This window comes from Perissodus microlepis, chromosome 3, assembly GCF_051167445.1.
Source record: "Perissodus microlepis isolate ML-2025 ecotype Zambia chromosome 3, ASM5116744v1, whole genome shotgun sequence".
Classification (NCBI taxonomy): Eukaryota; Metazoa; Chordata; class Actinopteri; order Cichliformes; family Cichlidae; genus Perissodus; species Perissodus microlepis.
This window is the reverse complement of record NC_140463.1, coordinates 19,729,032-19,746,921: the sequence shown is the minus strand read 5'-3', so window position 1 is coordinate 19,746,921 and position 17,890 is coordinate 19,729,032. Positions and strand designations below refer to the sequence as shown.

General features: G+C 41.3%; 1 protein-coding gene across 3 annotated transcripts; it reads left to right on the top strand.

Annotated features, from left to right (window-relative positions):
* Positions 1–8,543: 8,543 nt before the first annotated feature.
* Positions 8,544–17,406, top strand: LOC146390411 (uncharacterized). Of its 3 annotated transcripts, none has more exons than XM_084923462.1 (6): positions 8,544–8,934; positions 9,032–9,139; positions 13,674–13,758; positions 15,387–15,442; positions 15,550–15,900; positions 16,024–17,406. In XM_084923462.1, the coding sequence occupies exons 1-6, from the start codon at positions 8,835–8,837 to the stop codon at positions 16,275–16,277; spliced, it is 954 nt and encodes a 317-aa protein (XP_084779588.1). In that variant the 5' UTR covers positions 8,544–8,834; the 3' UTR covers positions 16,278–17,406. The 3 variants fall into 3 exon arrangements, with proteins under 3 accessions (XP_084779588.1, XP_084779587.1, XP_084779589.1); XM_084923461.1 differs by having other exon boundaries at positions 16,021–17,404; XM_084923463.1 differs by lacking the exon at positions 16,024–17,406 and having other exon boundaries at positions 15,550–15,917.
* The last annotated feature ends 484 nt before the right edge of the window (positions 17,407–17,890 follow it).

The following is a 17,890-nucleotide window of genomic DNA, read 5'->3' as shown; positions in this document are numbered from 1 at the left end:
GTCAAAGCTGTGTCCCAGATCTTCTCACACAGGCACTTTTATTAACATAGAGTGTAGATGTACATGAAGAAATTACTCAAAAATAAATTATGAGCATTTATTAAATAATAATGCTCCATAAATAAAAGAAAACAATGTTGTTTTTGTGCATAACAAAAAGCTCACAATTGTGCAGTCAAAATGTAAACTAACAGATGCTGAGCATAATAACAAAGACAGATTTCACAGCTGCTCTGTTCCCAAGTTCTACTGCGCGACTGACAGCCTGGAGTTTGAAATCCGCTTCGTAACCACATCTCTTAACAGGTGCCATTTATGGTCCTTATACACACACAATACGGTAATATTATGTTGAAGCACAGTACGTATTACTCCGCGAGGCTCCTTGGTAGCCGTAATGCTTTGACAATCAATCAAGCGGTGCAGCTCCGTAGCTTACCAAAGTCGTACCAAAACATTTTTGAAAGGTTTCTTCAGTAAAGGAGAGGCGAGGCCGAGTAGCGTTGCTTAGAGACAAAAGTGGATGAAAGAGAGGCAAACTTGCAGCTCCACAAGAATAATTATAATGTAACATATACTATATCGATATAAACAATATTGTCACATCTTATATCTCATATAAAAATATATCGATATTTTTTAAACACTCGATATATCGCCCAGTCCTAGCGCTGAGTCACTGTTGAGATACTCTGGTTTTCCCTTCATTATTTAAGCTTTAGGTGCTTCTTTTAGAATATTTCATCTCTACATCAGCTCTCTGTTATGATGCACTGCTACAGACTCAGCAGACTGAGGGACAGTACATTTGACCTTTTAGCTCTACTGATAAAAAGCTCCTAAATATCCTAAATAAACACATTGATAGACTTAATTTTCACACAGTCTGGATCAAATATATGAAATAAATACGCTCACATAATGTATATATAAAGCAACCAGTTAATTTCAGAGCAGGATCGATCAGAGAAAAGAACATTAATCAAATTAAAGTGTCTCAATCAAATGTCTACACTAACTTGTGCATTATTCAGTGTAACATTTTATGATACTGGAAAAGCATTTACACTGCACAATTATTATAAAATATTTTGAAAGTTGATTTGAAAATGAGCAATAATTTGTCCTACCACAGCCATAACCAGTCATGAGGTCACTGAGGTGGCTTTTTTCTTTGAAAGGACTCGAATGGAGTTCTATAAAATTATGGCCCCACAGTGCCCCTGACTGGGTTGTGTATAGAGGGGTTGGTGGGTGTGGGACTCATGAGGGGCTACTGAGTAAGTATCCTTTCCCTTTGCACTATTGTAATTTCAAGTGAATGAATAATTTCCATCTCCCATAGTTCTCTATACAAAATCTTTGTTTGTTTATTAAGGTATATCTGGTCCTGACTGAGTTGTATCTTGTATCAAAAGTGTGGTCTTTTCCACTGGTCACTGAAACACAGGAGCTACACCTTAAATCTGACATATTAAGAGAAAAAAATATCAACTTTGGTTACAGCCCAGTTTTTTTTACTCTGTTCAAACTAAATAAAAATCATCAAACTCTGAAGTCGAGGTCTCCATGCTGCTGCTCTGCTGGCCAAACTATATCACTTAACTTGTTTCTTACTCTCAACCTACTGATAAGACAGTGATGCTCAGTTCAGCGATATACAAGGAAGCTTCTGAGAGGTAAGCTTTCTCTCTCTCCCTGCATCCTGTTATTGGGGTTGTCCAAAAGGCTGCTTTTCTCTGTTCACCCAGCATGACCTCTGACCTTTCTGTGTCTTTCACCATCTTCATGCACTGAAACAAAAGTTATTTTACAAACTGTTCATAATATAGACTGTTGGCATAGTCAGCACAAAAAAGGTTGAGACATATAAAGAAAAAAAAAAGAGTTCCTTCATTGTTGGCTTTTGGGGGTTTCTGTGGGGTTTTTCTTTTTAGGATTTGGGGTCACCTGACCCAGCTCTAACTATGTGCTTCAGCAAATAGAAGGGGCCTGAAAGCTGAACCTTCCATTCTACTTTTAAATACTCTTGGAACCACAAGTAAACCTGCAGTCTGGGAGGTAAAGACTTAAACATTACTTTCACCACTATGTAGAATAGAATATAATAGAATAGAATAGAATAGAATAGAAGTGCAGATAAGGTATTTGTGCTGAATATACAACCCCTCCAGCCACAAAAATTTGGACTTTCTCATCTTCTGAAAGGGTTAGGGAACTGTTGATCCAGCACACATGTACATCAATCAGTGCGTATGAGAGCAGACAGATGAAAAATCATGATCAGCAACATAGAAATAATGTTTAGTTCATGTAGAAAACACAAATCGTAAGAGTAGAGGTTGTGACTTTCATGAAGTGCCACAATACCTCACCACAGAAACCGAGTCTAAGTGGGAACAGTTCATGTCAGATACAGTCCCGTGGATATGTTCCTGAGCAGTGCTGCAGAGTAATCTGATAACTACACAAAACCCTACCCATTGAACAGGAATAAAGGAAGGAATGCTGTGTTCATTCCAGGTGAACACTGCGTAGGCACAAGTCGTGTCAGGACAGCCTCCAGCTTTCATTCTCGCAAGCTGTTTATTTGCATTCTCTCAGATTGTTTTAGGTTTAATATTACTCATGAAAAGAAAAAAATCTAAACCCTGGTTACAGCCTATTTTACTCTGTTCAAATTTACTAAGAATCAAATTCCAAATATGAGCCCACAACCAGTTCATATTTAGTTACTAAGAGTACTTTGTTAAGGACAGAAAGAAAATATAAAAAGTTCTGTATTGTGTAATTTTTAAAGATACAACTCCCACATGCACTTCTTGTCTCAGCTTGTAACTGTTCGCACAAACATCTAGGATCATTTCCTGAGGCAGATGGCTGGGCACAGCAGGCTGCTGTATTTTCATGTCAGGTCTGATTCAGATGTGTTTGTTCTTGTTTCCTCATTCACAGAGCGGAGAGCTTTCAAAGAGGATCATACGTTTAAACTGGCATGTTTAAGCTTGCATTGTCCTTTTTTTTTTCAATTTCTAGCTAACTTGTGTGAGTTGTGCTGTCTCTCTTCTTGTGACATGAATGTAAAAGGATTACTATCACAAGAAATCTGCCCAGTGTGTTTTTAATATATTTTTTTCTGTTTTCTACAGAAAGAATTTATGGTTGACTTGCGCTGTTAAGCTCACGTCATATCAACAAAGAGTGGTGATGACGTGATGAGAACTCATGGGCCAAGAAGCCCCAGTTTGTTCACAAACAATAGCAAAGACCAAGAAGCCGAGAAAACCAGTGTGCTATATTAGAAACATGCATATAAGTCTGCACCAGTGTCCAAAGCCCCCACGGAGATCTAGTATAAGGCCAAGCCATCACCCCAGCCCCCGCCCTGCAGACCCAGCACCCAGATGAGTCTCCACCCCACTGTAGCCAGCAGGAGCAAGAGGAAGGTCCAGAAGATCCACCCAGGGAATCCCCAGAGGGGCAGAAAGCAACCAGAGAGAGGTGGAGCAACACAGAAACCAAGTAGGTGGAGAAAACAAGCCTTGCCAGACCTACAGCCGGGCCTTGAACATGTAAGATAAGCACAGTGACCCCCCATCCCCAACCTATCAAGGTGTAAGCCTGCGCAGGCCTGAGCAACACAGCACATGGGACTACCCAGCAGGCTACCCCAGGCCAGGGAGAGCACCCCCAGCCCTTGAGATGGGTAGAGGGCAGGCAGGAGTGCCAACATGCTGCAGTTGACTTTGGTTACTGTTGGCAGGCATGCATAAGATGTGAGCTGTATCATGCCAGTGGGACATTCCTGAACACCTCACCCAGGAGGCATCCTAATCAGAGGCCCAAATAACTCAACTGGATCCTTTCAATATGGAGGAGCAGTGGCTCTACTCTGAGCCCCTCCCAAATGATTCAACTCCTCACACTATCTATATGGAAGAGGGCAGACACCCTTTGGTCTGCCTTCTTAAAGATGGGAGCTACGACCGCAGATCTCCACACTATGTTGCAGAAAGGTGCCAACCAATACAGCAACATCCAGATTCAACACAACAAAGTAATAATACATCAATTAATTAATCATCAGAGTACCTGATTTCATGTTTTAGTAGACATAATCACTGCTGCAGATACTGACTCTGGATTTAAGGAAGGAAATGTGAGAAAGAACTGACAATGATTCAGACTCTGAATATCCTGACAGCTGCACCTGATCAGAACCTGTTTGTTTAAACATCACGGATCATCGGGCAGTCTATCACTGATTAATAAAGATGATGGTGATGACGTCAAAATAGTTTGGTTTAAAATGAAACAAACTGTTCACCTCAAGTTCATGTCCTCAGTTTCATTTCTGAGGATTTAAAATTCAAATTTTACATTTAAACACAAATTCTGCTTTTTACACAGTTTCTGGATCCAGAAACACTTTCTTAGCCTGAGCTGATCCAAATGTACCTTCCAAAACTAAATAGCTGATGGAGACTCTGACACTGGTACCAACTAAAATGCAGCTCATTACAGTCGTTGTCAGATCTTTGTAAATAATAATAATGGATTGCATTTATATAGCGCTTTTCAAGGCACCCAAAGCGCTTTACAATGCCACTATTCATTCACTCTCACATTCACACACTGGTGGAGGCAAGTTACGGTTGTAGCCACAGCTGCCCTGGGGCAGACTGACAGAAGCGAGGCTGTAGGCGCCAATACCAGTAGGCGGTAGGGTAAAGTGTCTTGCCCAAGGACACAACGACCAGGACAGAGAGCCCGGGGATCGAACCAGCGACCTTCCGGTTACAGATACGCTTCCCAACCCCCTGAGCCACAGGGCGACTGTGGCTCAGGGGGCACAGGGCACAAAATGGCATTTTTCAACTCATAATCAGGAAAAACACTCTGACCTGTAGGTCAAACTGTCAATCTCATCAAAAGAAAGCAGTTCTTCTTCTATTCAGCTTGCGTTGCCTTCTTTTCACTTCAGCATATTAGGCTGTGGAACTCTCTACCCCCTGATATAAGAAACATTGCTTTTCTCTCCCAGTTTAAATCTTAACTCAAAACCCATCTGTTCATATCTCCATATTCACTGTGAACCCACTATTTGTTTATTTTATGTTGTGCTTTTTATTTCTTTTTATTGTTCTTTATTTTGTCATTGTCCTATTATGCATTTTATTCTATTGTTAAGTGTCTTTAGGTGTCTTGAAAGGTGCTTCTAAATAAAATGTATTATTAAAATTATTAGTTATGTTGCTGTATCATCGCCACCACCACTATCATCATCATCATCATCATCACCATCATCACCATCTTCATCATACACATCACATGAACTGGAGATTTCCAACTGCTGTGTTTGTCTTCATTGCAAAAGAGTATCTCCTCTTGGCAGGGCCACAAAACAACAACAACAACATTGAATACTACTTAAACCAGAAACAACCAGTGCAAACACATGAACAGTGGGTCACATACTCCAGACCTTGACATAATTTAAAATTAATAAACTCAAGTTTTCAAGTTTAGAGTAAAATACAAATAATTATAAGCTTAGAATAAATTGTGAGTAAAAAAGATAATTAGATTATTTCCAGAAATTCAGAAGTTTGATGACACATCCGAAGCTTTCAAATTACATGAAAACATTTCCCATTGCTTCTTATAACAAAATTTAGCACCACATTGATTTAATATAGCTGAACTGATGACACTGAAAACATTCTGCAGTTTTTTTTTTCACTTGCAGTAGAGAAGAGAAGCAAACTTGTCTTTCTGACACTCAGGGAGATATCTTTAAACTGACACATGGGAATGAACCATGTACATCTACAGGTCGGACAGTTTGGTTGATCTGAGAAAAGATCGTGTGTGCAGCAGGCAGTAACAGCACTTGGTGCCTGCTTACTAGTGATGGGCAAAGCGAGGCTTCGTGAAACACTGAAGCATTTGTGCAGGAATTATATTGAAGTGTCAAAACAACCTGAAACCATCTCCACAGTGACACCTGCTGGCCTCTGGCTATGAATACATCTTGATGACACTTTTCTGTGATACAATGACAAAGACAAGTCCTGCACAACTCCAAACAAAACAACTTTTTATACCAGACTGTCAGTAATCATGATCATTGCATGATTTGGGGAAATTCTCACACAAACAAGAAAAGAAAAACACTGAGACTGTTAAAGACCACAAGCTGTGACTGTAATGATCAGTGTGCCAAAACAAAATTTGCCCCCTGTTCAAATTTGTGTTGCTCACAATAAATCACTTTATGAAAAAAAAATAAATAAAGAGCAACGACTGCTGTGTTTACTGTAATAACCACACAGGGTTGCAGCTGATTTTGGGCTCAGTCGGATTCGTTTTTTTTACTCGCAGCCTCAAAATTTGGATGTGTTTGGCTGACTTTAAGTTTTCATCAGGTTTGTTCTACACACTGTCAAACTAAACTAGAAGCTGGCACAGCATTAGGTTTTATTTTTTATTAATTTTAAATATATCTATATATAAACAAAAAACAGTTTGATCAAATGTAATGTTTATAAAAAGTTCAAGCTTCTTGTTTTAATTCTGACCAATGATAACATTTAAATCATCCTCTGCTGAGCGACCTTTGAACTATGAATGGACTTTCTTTAACTTTCCACTGCTGTGGAGTTTGTATCCTGTAACACTGACATGATGTTTTACTGAGTCTGGAGTTTGGGTCATAGTGAACCTGCTGTCTGTTGTTTATGAGATATTCACACCTGAAGCATCAGTGAGAATAAAAAAGGGAAAAGAAAAAACTCATCACAACCTGGATGAACATTTCTTTTGACAGTATAACTGTCCGAAAGTCTCCTTATATTTCAGTCGCATAGTTATAACTGCACTGGTAATGTCTGCCGATAAGTTCCACTTTGTTCTTACTGTTTGCTGCGGTGATGACGTCACATGATTTTACGACGGTCCTGCCGGGGAGCAATAGGCATGTTTTAGTGCGGGGGAATAGCGATCTCCAGCCGTGTGAGTCAAAATCCCTCCAGTTCTACGAGTCCATTTCCACTTATAGCACGGGTTGTACTTGTTGACGATAATTACAGGGGGTTTAGGCTAGGAGATTTATCGAGATTGGTAGAAGCATGTGACTTACCACCGTAGCCTTTGTTGCGGGTTGGATCTGTGCACCGCAGTTGGGTTATTTAGCCACTAGAGGGCACTGAAGACCATGTAATTGTCGACTTTTCCTAATTTTGGGGCACTAGCTTTTCTGTTGCCTGAGATATGCAGGTATTCTTGTTTCCTGCCTGTTCAAATGGGATTGTGATGATTGTTATATTTACATGTGATAATTGTTTCTCCTTGTTTCTTGTTATTCAGAACCACACGTCTGTCCGCCCCTCCCACACTTGTTAAGTATGCCTACTGCTGTACTGTTGAGCTGCTGTTAACTTCCATTAAAGTATATCCGGACATCACTCTCTGTGCCCCACTCTCTGACTGGAGTTTAAGTCCTGAGGGAGCTATCATCCCAGCATCCCAGAGATAACTCTCTAACAATAACTATTTTCTGTATGGCGGTGCAGTATTAGAGCAGCAGGTTACAGATATGTTGACGTCACCTGATGCTGCAAATGACATTTTCCTTTGAAAGTAGAAAAACTACAAAACAGAGGAACTCTGAGCTAAAAACTCCTTGAGGTTTACTTCCTCCTTGAGTTTTTTTTATTGAGACTTTTAAGTAGTTCACAGCTCAGTGTGCCGCTCTCGCTCTCTCTCTGCTGATATGAGTGAAAGGAGCTCGCTCACCAGTCTGTGTCTCTCCCTTTTCTCTCATTAGATATTAATATATTATTTATATATTTATATCACATTTATTTAATTGCACTTAAGGGTCCAATGTTTAAGTGACTGGAGAGTCTAGATTGGTCTAGATAATAATAATAATGAGAGAGAAGATTATTTTCTTAAATAGAAGTAGTATAAGCTGAAATGATTTCTCCTTTATCGCACAAACATGTTGTGGTCATATGTATAAGAACGTTGAATAGATGATGCAGAGAGCTGCATCTGGTGTGACAAAAAAATACATCAGCTTAGAAGAGTGGATTTGCAACACTTTTTCTTTGAGAGGTTTTTACGTCCTCTTTCTGTGACTTAAATCACTGAACTGCACTCCAGTGTCTACATTTGATCCTCCGTGTTCAATTCTGTCACCTACTGTGTGTAAAAAAAACCAAAACAAAAACAATGAAGGATTAAAGAAAACGCACATACTGTATCACAGTAATATGCTGACTTATGAGTGTTTCAGAGGAGCATCACAGCACCAACAGTTTCACCAAATGTACAAAGTAACATTCAAAGAATCTCACAGAAATTCTGCAGTTTGAACATCAACACTCAGCTACAGTTAGAGCTGAAATGAGCCTGTCTGTCCAGATGGTGGCGCTATAAACTCACTTTTTCCTGCTCCGTCACAGACATGATCTTATATTCAGTCTATTGAACGGATTGTCTGCAGCTGCGACAGTAGTGAGAATGACTCGGATGAGGAAGAAGCTGCTTGTTAGAAATGAACGACTGATCAGAAACACACAGATACACACCAGGTTAAACTAAAAGATGAACGGCTTTGAGTCACACCTAGTAAAGAGTCAGTTCATCTGTAATCAAACTTTTTTTTTTAGTCTGGAAAAAAATAAATGTTAATAAATGACCGAATCGAGTTTTAAGCGAAAGACTGAAGCGTGCTTGTGAACAGAAGTTGAGAGGAGAAAACTCAACTGAACGAAAGTGTTAGATTTTCAGAGCTGTCTTCAGTGACTGTGCTGCAGATAACAGCGATGTTCTGCTTTATCATTGCATCAACTGCACCCTCGCCTGTCAACATTTTTTTTCTTTCATGTTGGAGACATTCCAAAACACAGCGCATTCTAAAAACAGGTGCGTGATTTTCTGTAAATGCTGTCAGACAGGTTTATCTCCTTGTTCCACTTTTCCCTCTTTCTATCTCTCTCTCTTTCTGCGTCTGTTGTATAAGGACACGCGGGGTTCATTTCCTCATTGATTGCTCCTTCAGCATTTCTGATCGTGGGAATCGGGCGTCAGTGCGTTTTTGGGATTTTGATCCGACTCTACAAAGTCACAGGTAAGCTGTGTGCTTGCCATCCTTTATCCACTTAATTTGTTTAGTAAGTGTTTTAGTGGCTTGTTTGCGGCGCTGTTTGCAGACTGGCCGATTCCTTATTTCCAGCTGTTGTGCAGAGGGCAGTTGCATTCCTTCAGGTGGATATAGCTTTCTTTCAATTCTGGCCTAAGCAGCATTTGCGCCATTTTGCCATCCACGGCAAATTACAAAACTAGGAGCTAAAGCTATTTTGTTATTTCTATGACTAGATGGCTGCCATGCAGAACTTCCATTCAGCGGTGAATTTTTAAGTGTATCGTGTATGTATGTATGTATGTATTGGGCACCCGCCCCTTTCCTGATGGGTGCCCAAAGTGCCCTTTTGTTGAGGCAACTTAAAAAAAATATATATTTATTTATTTATTTTTTGTATGTGTGTGGGCGTGCAGAGTCCTGTCTGTGCCCCTCAACAATAATATATACTATGAATCACAGTTTTGCTAAATAAAAGGATCTGGCTTGCATCAGTCACATGATCACATTTAACCAATGATCGCCCTTGACGACAGAACGCGCTGGTTACGAGCCGGGAACGAGCTCACAAAGAGCACGCGCATTTTTTGTAGCCCGGAGCTGTAGGAGAAACACAAATTAACTCAGAGACACAGACTGATGCGACAAAACCAGTAAGTAGGTGTACAGCGTACTCTGTAGTGTATAGCACACAGGAGTATTGGCTTATTACGTGCACGTTGGTAAGTTGTCTTGTGGCAACTGACGAACTGAAACAAATGAGCGTGCTGTGTGTGCAACAGCGCGACAAACATTACCTGTCCTTTTATTTACTGCACAAGTAGTGCAGGTCATAGCTGCTGGCTACCTGTGTAAGGCCGTCATAGGTGTGTAGCTCTGTCACCGTTTTAGAATCAGAATCAGAATACTTTATTAATCCCTGGGGGAAATTATTTTTTGTTACAGTGCTCCATTATAAACCAACATTAAGACAAGACAGACAATACGCTAACTAAGAATAGTACAATATATATATATATATATATATATATATATATATATATATATATATATACACACATAAGTCACTCATAAATAAATAGCTGGAAAAGAAACGTGTAGTTGTAGCAGTAACCAGTGTGTTAAGTGGATGCGTTGTACAGGGAGATGGCCACAGGCAGGAAAGATTTCCTGTGTCGTTCAGTGGTGCTTTTCGGTAATCTCAGTCTGTCACTGAACGTGCTCCTGTGACTGACCAGCATGTCATGGAGTGGGTGGGAGGTGTTATCCAACATTGTCTTTATCTTGGACAGCATCCGCCTCTCCGACACCACCTTGAGGGAGTCCAGCTCCATCCCCACAACATTACTGGCCTTACGGATTAGTTTATTAAGTCTGTTGGCATCTGCGACCCTCAGCCTGCTCCCCCAGCATGCAACAGCATAGAGGATCGCACTGGCCACAACAGACTCATAGAAAATCCTGAGCATTTTCTGGCAGATGTTGAAGAACCTCAGTCGCCTCAAAAAATAGAGACGACTCTGGCCCTTCCTGTAAAGTGCTGTGGTGTTTTTAGCCCAGTCCAGTTTATTGTCAATGTGTACTCCAAGGTATTTATAGTCCTCCACAATGTCAACACTGACCCCCTGGATTGAAACAGGGGTCAAGTGTTTCCTGGTCTTCCTGAAGTCCACGATCAGTTCCTTGGTCTTTGCCACGTTGAGCTGCAGATGATTCTGCTCACACCACGTGACAAAGGAGTCGACCACAGCCCGGTACTCTGTCTCATCATCCCTGCTGATGCATCCAACCACCGCAGAGTCATCAGAAAACTTCTGAAGATGGCAGGTCTCTGTGCAGTGGCTGAAGTCTGTGGTGTAGAGGGTGAAGAGGAAGGGGGAGAGGACAGTCCCCTGTGGTGCCCCTGTGTTGCTGATCACCTTGTCAGACACACACTGTGGGAGACGTACATATTGTGGTCTTCCTGTCAGGTAATCAACAATCCAGAACACCAGAGAAGCATCCACCTGCATCGCTGCTAACTTATCACCCAGGAGGGTCGGCCTGATGGTATTGAAAGCACTAGAAAAGTCAAAAAACATGACCCTCACAGTGCTCGCCGGCTGGTCCAGATGGGTGTAGACACGATTGAGCAGGTAGATGATGGCGTCCTCAGTTCCAAGACGAGGCTGATAAGCGAACTGAAGGGGATCCAGGTGTGGTCTTACTATGGGTCGCAGCTGGTCCAGGATGAGCCTTTCCAGGGTCTTCATGATGTGGGAGGTCAGTGCCACGGGCCTGTAATCCTGGGGGCCACTGGGACGTGGCGTCTTTGGTACAGGGACGAGGCATGATGTCTTCCACATCACTGGGACCCTCTGCAGACTCAGACTCAGCATAAACAGTTTATGAAAGACTCCACACAGCTGGGGGGCACAGGTCTTGAGGACGAGGGGACTCACTCCGTCTGGTCCAGCAGACTTACCTGAGTGAAGTCTCCTCATTTGCATCTCAACCTGGTATTGAGTGAAGGTGATGGGTGGGGGAGGGGTGTCAGGAATCTCACAGGAGGCAACAGCGCCATGTGAAGAGAGAGGCTGGCACAGTGGTGTGGCTCTGGATTCCAGGCTGACTACAGGTGAGGTTGTGGAGGTTTGAGCAGACACTGTGGTGTCGAATCTATTGAAAAACAGATTCAACTCGTTAGCTCTATTCTCACCTCCCTCAGCTCCCCTGCTGTTGGTTGGCCTGAATCCAGTGATGGTCTTCATGCCCCTCCACACCTCTCTCATGCTGTTCTGCTGGAGTTTCCACTCCAGCTTCCTCCTGTAATTGTCCTTAGCCTCTCTGATCTTGTCCTTTAGTAACACCTGGACCTTCCTCACCTCCTCTTTATTGCCCCCTCTGAAAGCCCTCTTCTTGTTGTTGAGGAGGGCTTTGATGTCCTTAGTCACCCACGGCTTGTTATTTGGGTAACAATGAACAGTCTGAGCTGGAACAATGGAGTCGGTGCAGAAAGTTATGTAGTCTGTGATACACTCAGTAAGCCCATTGATGTCCTCGGCGTGAGGCTCACAGAGTGTTTCCCAGTTGGTCACCTCGAAACAGCCCTGTAGTTCCGCTATTGCCTCCTCTGACCACCTCCTAACAGTCCTCGTGGTCACAGGTTCCCTCCTCACAATTGGCACATAGCAGGGGGTGAGGTGAATCAGGTTATGATCTGACCTACCAAGTGGGGGGAGGGAGGAGGAGCTGTATGCATTCTTGACGTTAGCATACAGTAAGTCTAAAATTTTCTCTCCCCTGGTGGGACAGTCCACATATTGTCTGAATGTTGTTAGTGTATTGTCCAGTGATACATGGTTGAAGTCACCCGAGATCACAATAAAGGCACTCGGGTGCTGAGTCTGTAACCGGGCTATGGCAGAGTGGATAGTGTCACATGCAGCTGTGGGGTTAGCAGAGGGAGGAACATAAACAGCCACCAAGATGACGTGAGAGAATTCCCTGGGTAAATAATACGGCCTGAGTCCAACAGCACACAGTTCAATGTCCGGGCAACAAATCTTTTCTTTGATTGTTATGTTGGCAGGGTTACACCACCGGTTGTTAACTAAAACAGCGAACATTTTAGTGAACATATTTAGTTTTAAAGTAAGTTACAGCGCTTTTCCTGCCTTTCTGGAGGGGTTATATTTCACTAAAAACGATCTAATATGCATGTCCACATAATTATGCATTATTATAATATTTTAAAAACACACGCTGTATTTTAAAGAACATACATTAAGAAGCAGATTATATTAGATTTATATTTTAAATAAGACAAAATTTGGATTTTACAGCAGTAAAATTATTGTATCTCTACAGTTTAAAAATGTAATAAGCTTTGCCCCTGCACAGAGTGGATAGTGAAACAAATGGAATCATCATAAATACATTATTTCATATTTATTACTTCCCCCTCCTCATTGCTTTATTATTGTAGCTCTAGTAATAAATAATAATGTAAGGATTCTGGATCAGCACCGTGATGCCCATAGTATATACAGTATTCTGAAGAAGGTCTAAAATGTCACTGTGTGTGCGTGCATGTGTGTGTTTTATTTAGATGGATTTTTAAAAAAAATATTACTCATGATATAACATTGTCCAGACATGCCTGGTAAGGACATGAGGAGGAAACAGTAGGAGCTGTGTGAGGCTACTAAAGGCAGGGCTATAACATTTTTCTGTCATCATTTTATTATAGATTAAGTGCAAGAGTTGTTAGGTGTGGATAATTAGATTATAGTTTATTGCAATAGCAAGTTGTGCCTTGTTCTCAGATAGACAGCAAGTGGAGAGTGATATATGAAATGATGGGATGGAAGGAAGAAGAGAAGCAAAGAGTGATTCACAGGCAGAGCCTAAATTATTTCTCACAGTTTTTTTGTTGCCTTATGGTTCCAAGTGCTGTCACCAATCTTTGCATTTTGTTATTATCTCATGATACTTGTTTAATCAGCTACCATCTCTCCTATGGACTTTTTAATGTCTACAGTCTCACATCAACACAGCCCTGCCCTCCAGCACTATCAGCAGCAGGAGCAGCAGAAACCCCTCAACAGCAACATTGTACCCATCAGGTAAAACATTGGCTACGTTTGCTTTGCCTTGTCGCCACCTCACAACAGTGATATAGTATGATGCAATTCCATATTAGATTCTTGATGAATGTGTGTTGTTGTTATTCAGCCTGGTTCAATGTGCCCCTTTTTAACTTTGAGCACCCGCCCCTTTAAATGTCTCTGCACGGCCCTGGGCCCAGCCAAGTGGAGGAAAACTGCTGCCTCCGTTTTTGCTCGTCCTTTGAGGATTTGCTCCAGTTGCCACAGAGAGTGCTGTATGGGCATCTTGTTTTGGAGTGTTTGCTCTATGATAAGTTGTTATAAGGACCATCACCGGCACATTCACCCGTGGAGTGTATAGGCATTATGGTTTTATCGTGTCCTTTTAATCTTCTCATGATCCTCAGCCACTGAAGTCCAGCTCAGTATTTCTGTTTACCTAATTTATGGCACTTCTACAGCAAGGGCGGATCTAAAGACATCCGATGGAGTGGCAAAGTCAAAGCCATTTCTTTACAAATATGCAGGCTTTATATTTTCTAATATGAATTATTTATAGTTAAAATACAACTAATGCACTAAGTATACACATGTTTTATATAAATATAGTTTATAACTTATTTTAATGGACACATAATTAAACTTTTCAATTACAGAAAACGTGTGAATGGCCCTGCAGCATGTAAGAATGTAAAGATAAGCTGGTGGACTTGTTGGGCTTAAAATGGTTAACACTATGAAATGTATTCAGTTTTAGAATTTATATTTAATATAATCTGCGGCTAGCTTCGAAGTGTAAATGCTAGCATATGTTAAACAACTCTTCACCTTTCATCATAACCCAGCCCCCCCCCCCCCCCCCCCCCCTCCTCATTGAACTGCTGTTCTCTCAGCTCAGCTCAGTCATGTGTTTGTTAGAGTGTGCAGAATGTGAGTGGGAAGACGAGCAGACACCAGCTGCTGTACTTTATCTCCTCCTTTTCTTCTCTCTCTCTCTTTAATCCATCGATCATAATTTTTTACAAAGCTAACCAAGTGATGATGTGATTTCTGATTTCACTGTAATGTAAGAACTCACACAGGCACATTTTATGAATTACACTCTCAGGGGTGGACAACTCCAGGCCTCATGTTTTAGATGTGTACTTGATCCAACCCATCTGATTTAAATGGCTAAATGACCTCCTCCACATGTCCTGAACTTCTCCAGAGGCCTGGTAATGAACTAATCATGTCATTTAGGTGTGTTGACCCAGAGTGAGATCTAAAACCTGCAGGACACCGGCCCCCAAGGCCTGGAGTTGCCCACCCCTGCATCCCCAATAAAAGGCTTACTCAGCAGAGAAGCAGCATGAAAAAAAACTTAGAGCCCAGAACTAATCATGAAACTTAACACAAGTTAATGTCCAACTTTGGACTCTGTCCACTCTGACTTATGAATATAGAAATCAGATCAAACCAAAAGAAGTCAAATGATTTTGTTTTAATCCGCTTTCATTTGATCACTCAGCGCACACATTTATTTATAACATGAACACATAAAAATTTACTTTTTTCTCCTGGTGGACAAACTCTGTAACTGCATCACTGCTTCTGACCTTTGACCTCATGGGTTGATGACTCTTCACCTCTGTCTCCTCTCACAGGGAGAAGATGATCTGCAGGATCCTGCTGCTCATCATCCTCACCTCATGTGTCTCTGGTTAGTTTACAGCTTCACTTTATGAACTCCAAATAAAGCTCAACAACAGATTTGTTCCAGTTCTCAGTGTGTCTGCTCCTCTCTTTCCCTCTCTGTCTCCTCAACAGGATCATTTGTAGTCAATGTGACACAGACCTGCTATCAGGCAGAGGAGAACCACAACATCACACTGGAGTGGACGTTCACCACCAAACCTGACAGCTTCATCACTTCACTGAAGATCCGCTGCAGTCGTCCAGAACTCTCAGTCATGTATCAGGTTCATGAAGGTGTTGAGGTGTCAGAGTCTCAGGATGAAACGTTTTCAGGACGAGTCCAGAGTGACAAAGACGCCCTCAGAGAAGGACGAATCAGACTTCAACTGTCCAGACTCAGGACTGATGACTCGGGTCTGTACAGATGTGAAGTGCAGACAAATGATGGCAGCAGCTTTCAGGATTGTAAACTCAGCGTCACTGGTAAGTTGATTGAGTAGAACTTTAAAAATGAGTGTCATATTTTAGTTTAACTTTAGGATAATAAACGTTGATGAATTGATTGAACTTTCAGGATAAAATAATATTTTCTGTCCTTTCCAGCAGCTGCTGATGAGCCCAAACATCAAACCCCAACAATGAACCCACAGACAGAGAGTCGAGGAAGGATCAGCCTCTATGCTGCACTCATACTGACAGCAGCTGCTGCAGCTCTGCTCATCACACTGAGTTTAAAAGCAAAGAAAAGAAAATGTAAACATGTAAACAGTCACAGTCTGAGTAGTGTGGTCACCTCGACTTCTTCTTCTGAGTCTCTTCCTGCTTCTTCATCAGAAGCTCCACCCATTAGCTTCAGCTGACTGAGGACCTCACCTCCCTGAACTTTTAGAAGCTTACGTTAAAATGGAAGAAAACACTTCCGAAACTGTTAAAATTATTCAATAAGTCGTCCAAAGCTTTCAGATTAAATTCATACATTTCCGGTTCCCTCTTATAGCATTCATATAGCAGAACTGATGACACTGACAACATCCTGCAGGGTGTTGTTCAGTTTGCAGTATTGAACGTTTGTACCTTAACAGTATGGACTCGACTCAGGGAGAGGAATTGGGCAATGGAGTTTGATCGGTGGTCTGAGCCTGATGACTTTGTAGCAGGGCCACTGCTGTTTCTCTGGCCTACGTTTAATCTCTGGGCTGTTGCTTTGCCTCGTTGTGTCCTCGTTGCTTTTTGACTTGTTTTCTTGTTTGATCCATCTGCAGAACTTAAAAGTATTTTTTTTTTTTATTTAATAAAGTATTCAGAATAAAAATTGTTAGTCTTGTTCAGAGGAAGGCCTAAAGAGGAGGTGAGTAGGGGGCCCTGGTGGTGGGTATTTATGTGTGCTGTGATTATTTATGAACCATGGTGTGTGCTTGGAACATCATCATTAGTTCCTTGCTCTTTTCCTCATTATTCCTGAGCACCTCATCCTGCCACACAGTCATAGTGGAGAACTTTCAAAGGGTTTATCCGTTAGTCCCAAATACTTCATTTGTAACTGGATCTGAATTTTCGCTGTTATATTATCAATTTACATTGTAACTAGTTAGGTATGAAGATGCGTCATTACAATTATACTCATTTTACGTAGATTTCATTAGTGTCACAACAGTTAGGACCACATGGTTACAGGGTCATGTACTGCTGTTTTCAGTGTGAGTCACCTGTTAGTTAAAAAGTTACTGTTCAACTCCAGCTTTTAGGCAACAGTCAGTGAATAGATTGTTTATACACATATTCAATGACAGAAATGCAACATTTTAATAGACACACGTTTAAAACACAAAACTGTAAATCGCCCTTTGATCAAAACAATAAAATCAGTCTCACATACTTCGAGTTGAGTTTTGGAGCTGATTCTATTTCTTGTTTTATACTTAGGTTATTCAACATTGTTGACTCACGTGAGAAAAATTCAGCTTTCTGTGTGATTTATTGCCTCATAATTTAAGACAGCTGAAAGCCAGAGTCAAGAGTTCTGCACAATAGTGTTGGGTTCAGTCTGACTGAAATTATACATTTACAGATAAGTGTTTAAAAACCTCTTCATACATCCATGAATGCATCCTTCTCCATCGTGTCCTGATATGTCTGGATAGATAAGAAAGCTGCTGTATTGTTGTTATATCAGTTTCTCGTTGGTTCATGCCGCATTCCTTCTAAATTGTTTTTTACTACCTGTTCAACAGGTAATAAAACGAGAAGTGCTTTTGATTTAAGAGAAGCACTTCGACGATGTAAACAAATTTCTTTGAGTTTCTTCCTCATTCACAAGCAGATAAAAGAACTCCAATGACTTACACAGTTTTCCCCATTGCTGATTCAAGCAGCTGTCCATCCATCCATCCACTCTCCTCTGCTTATATCGTAGGGTAAGGCCTGTAAAACTGCTCACTCATTCACTCTTAAAGTGGAACAAATCTGTTGTTGA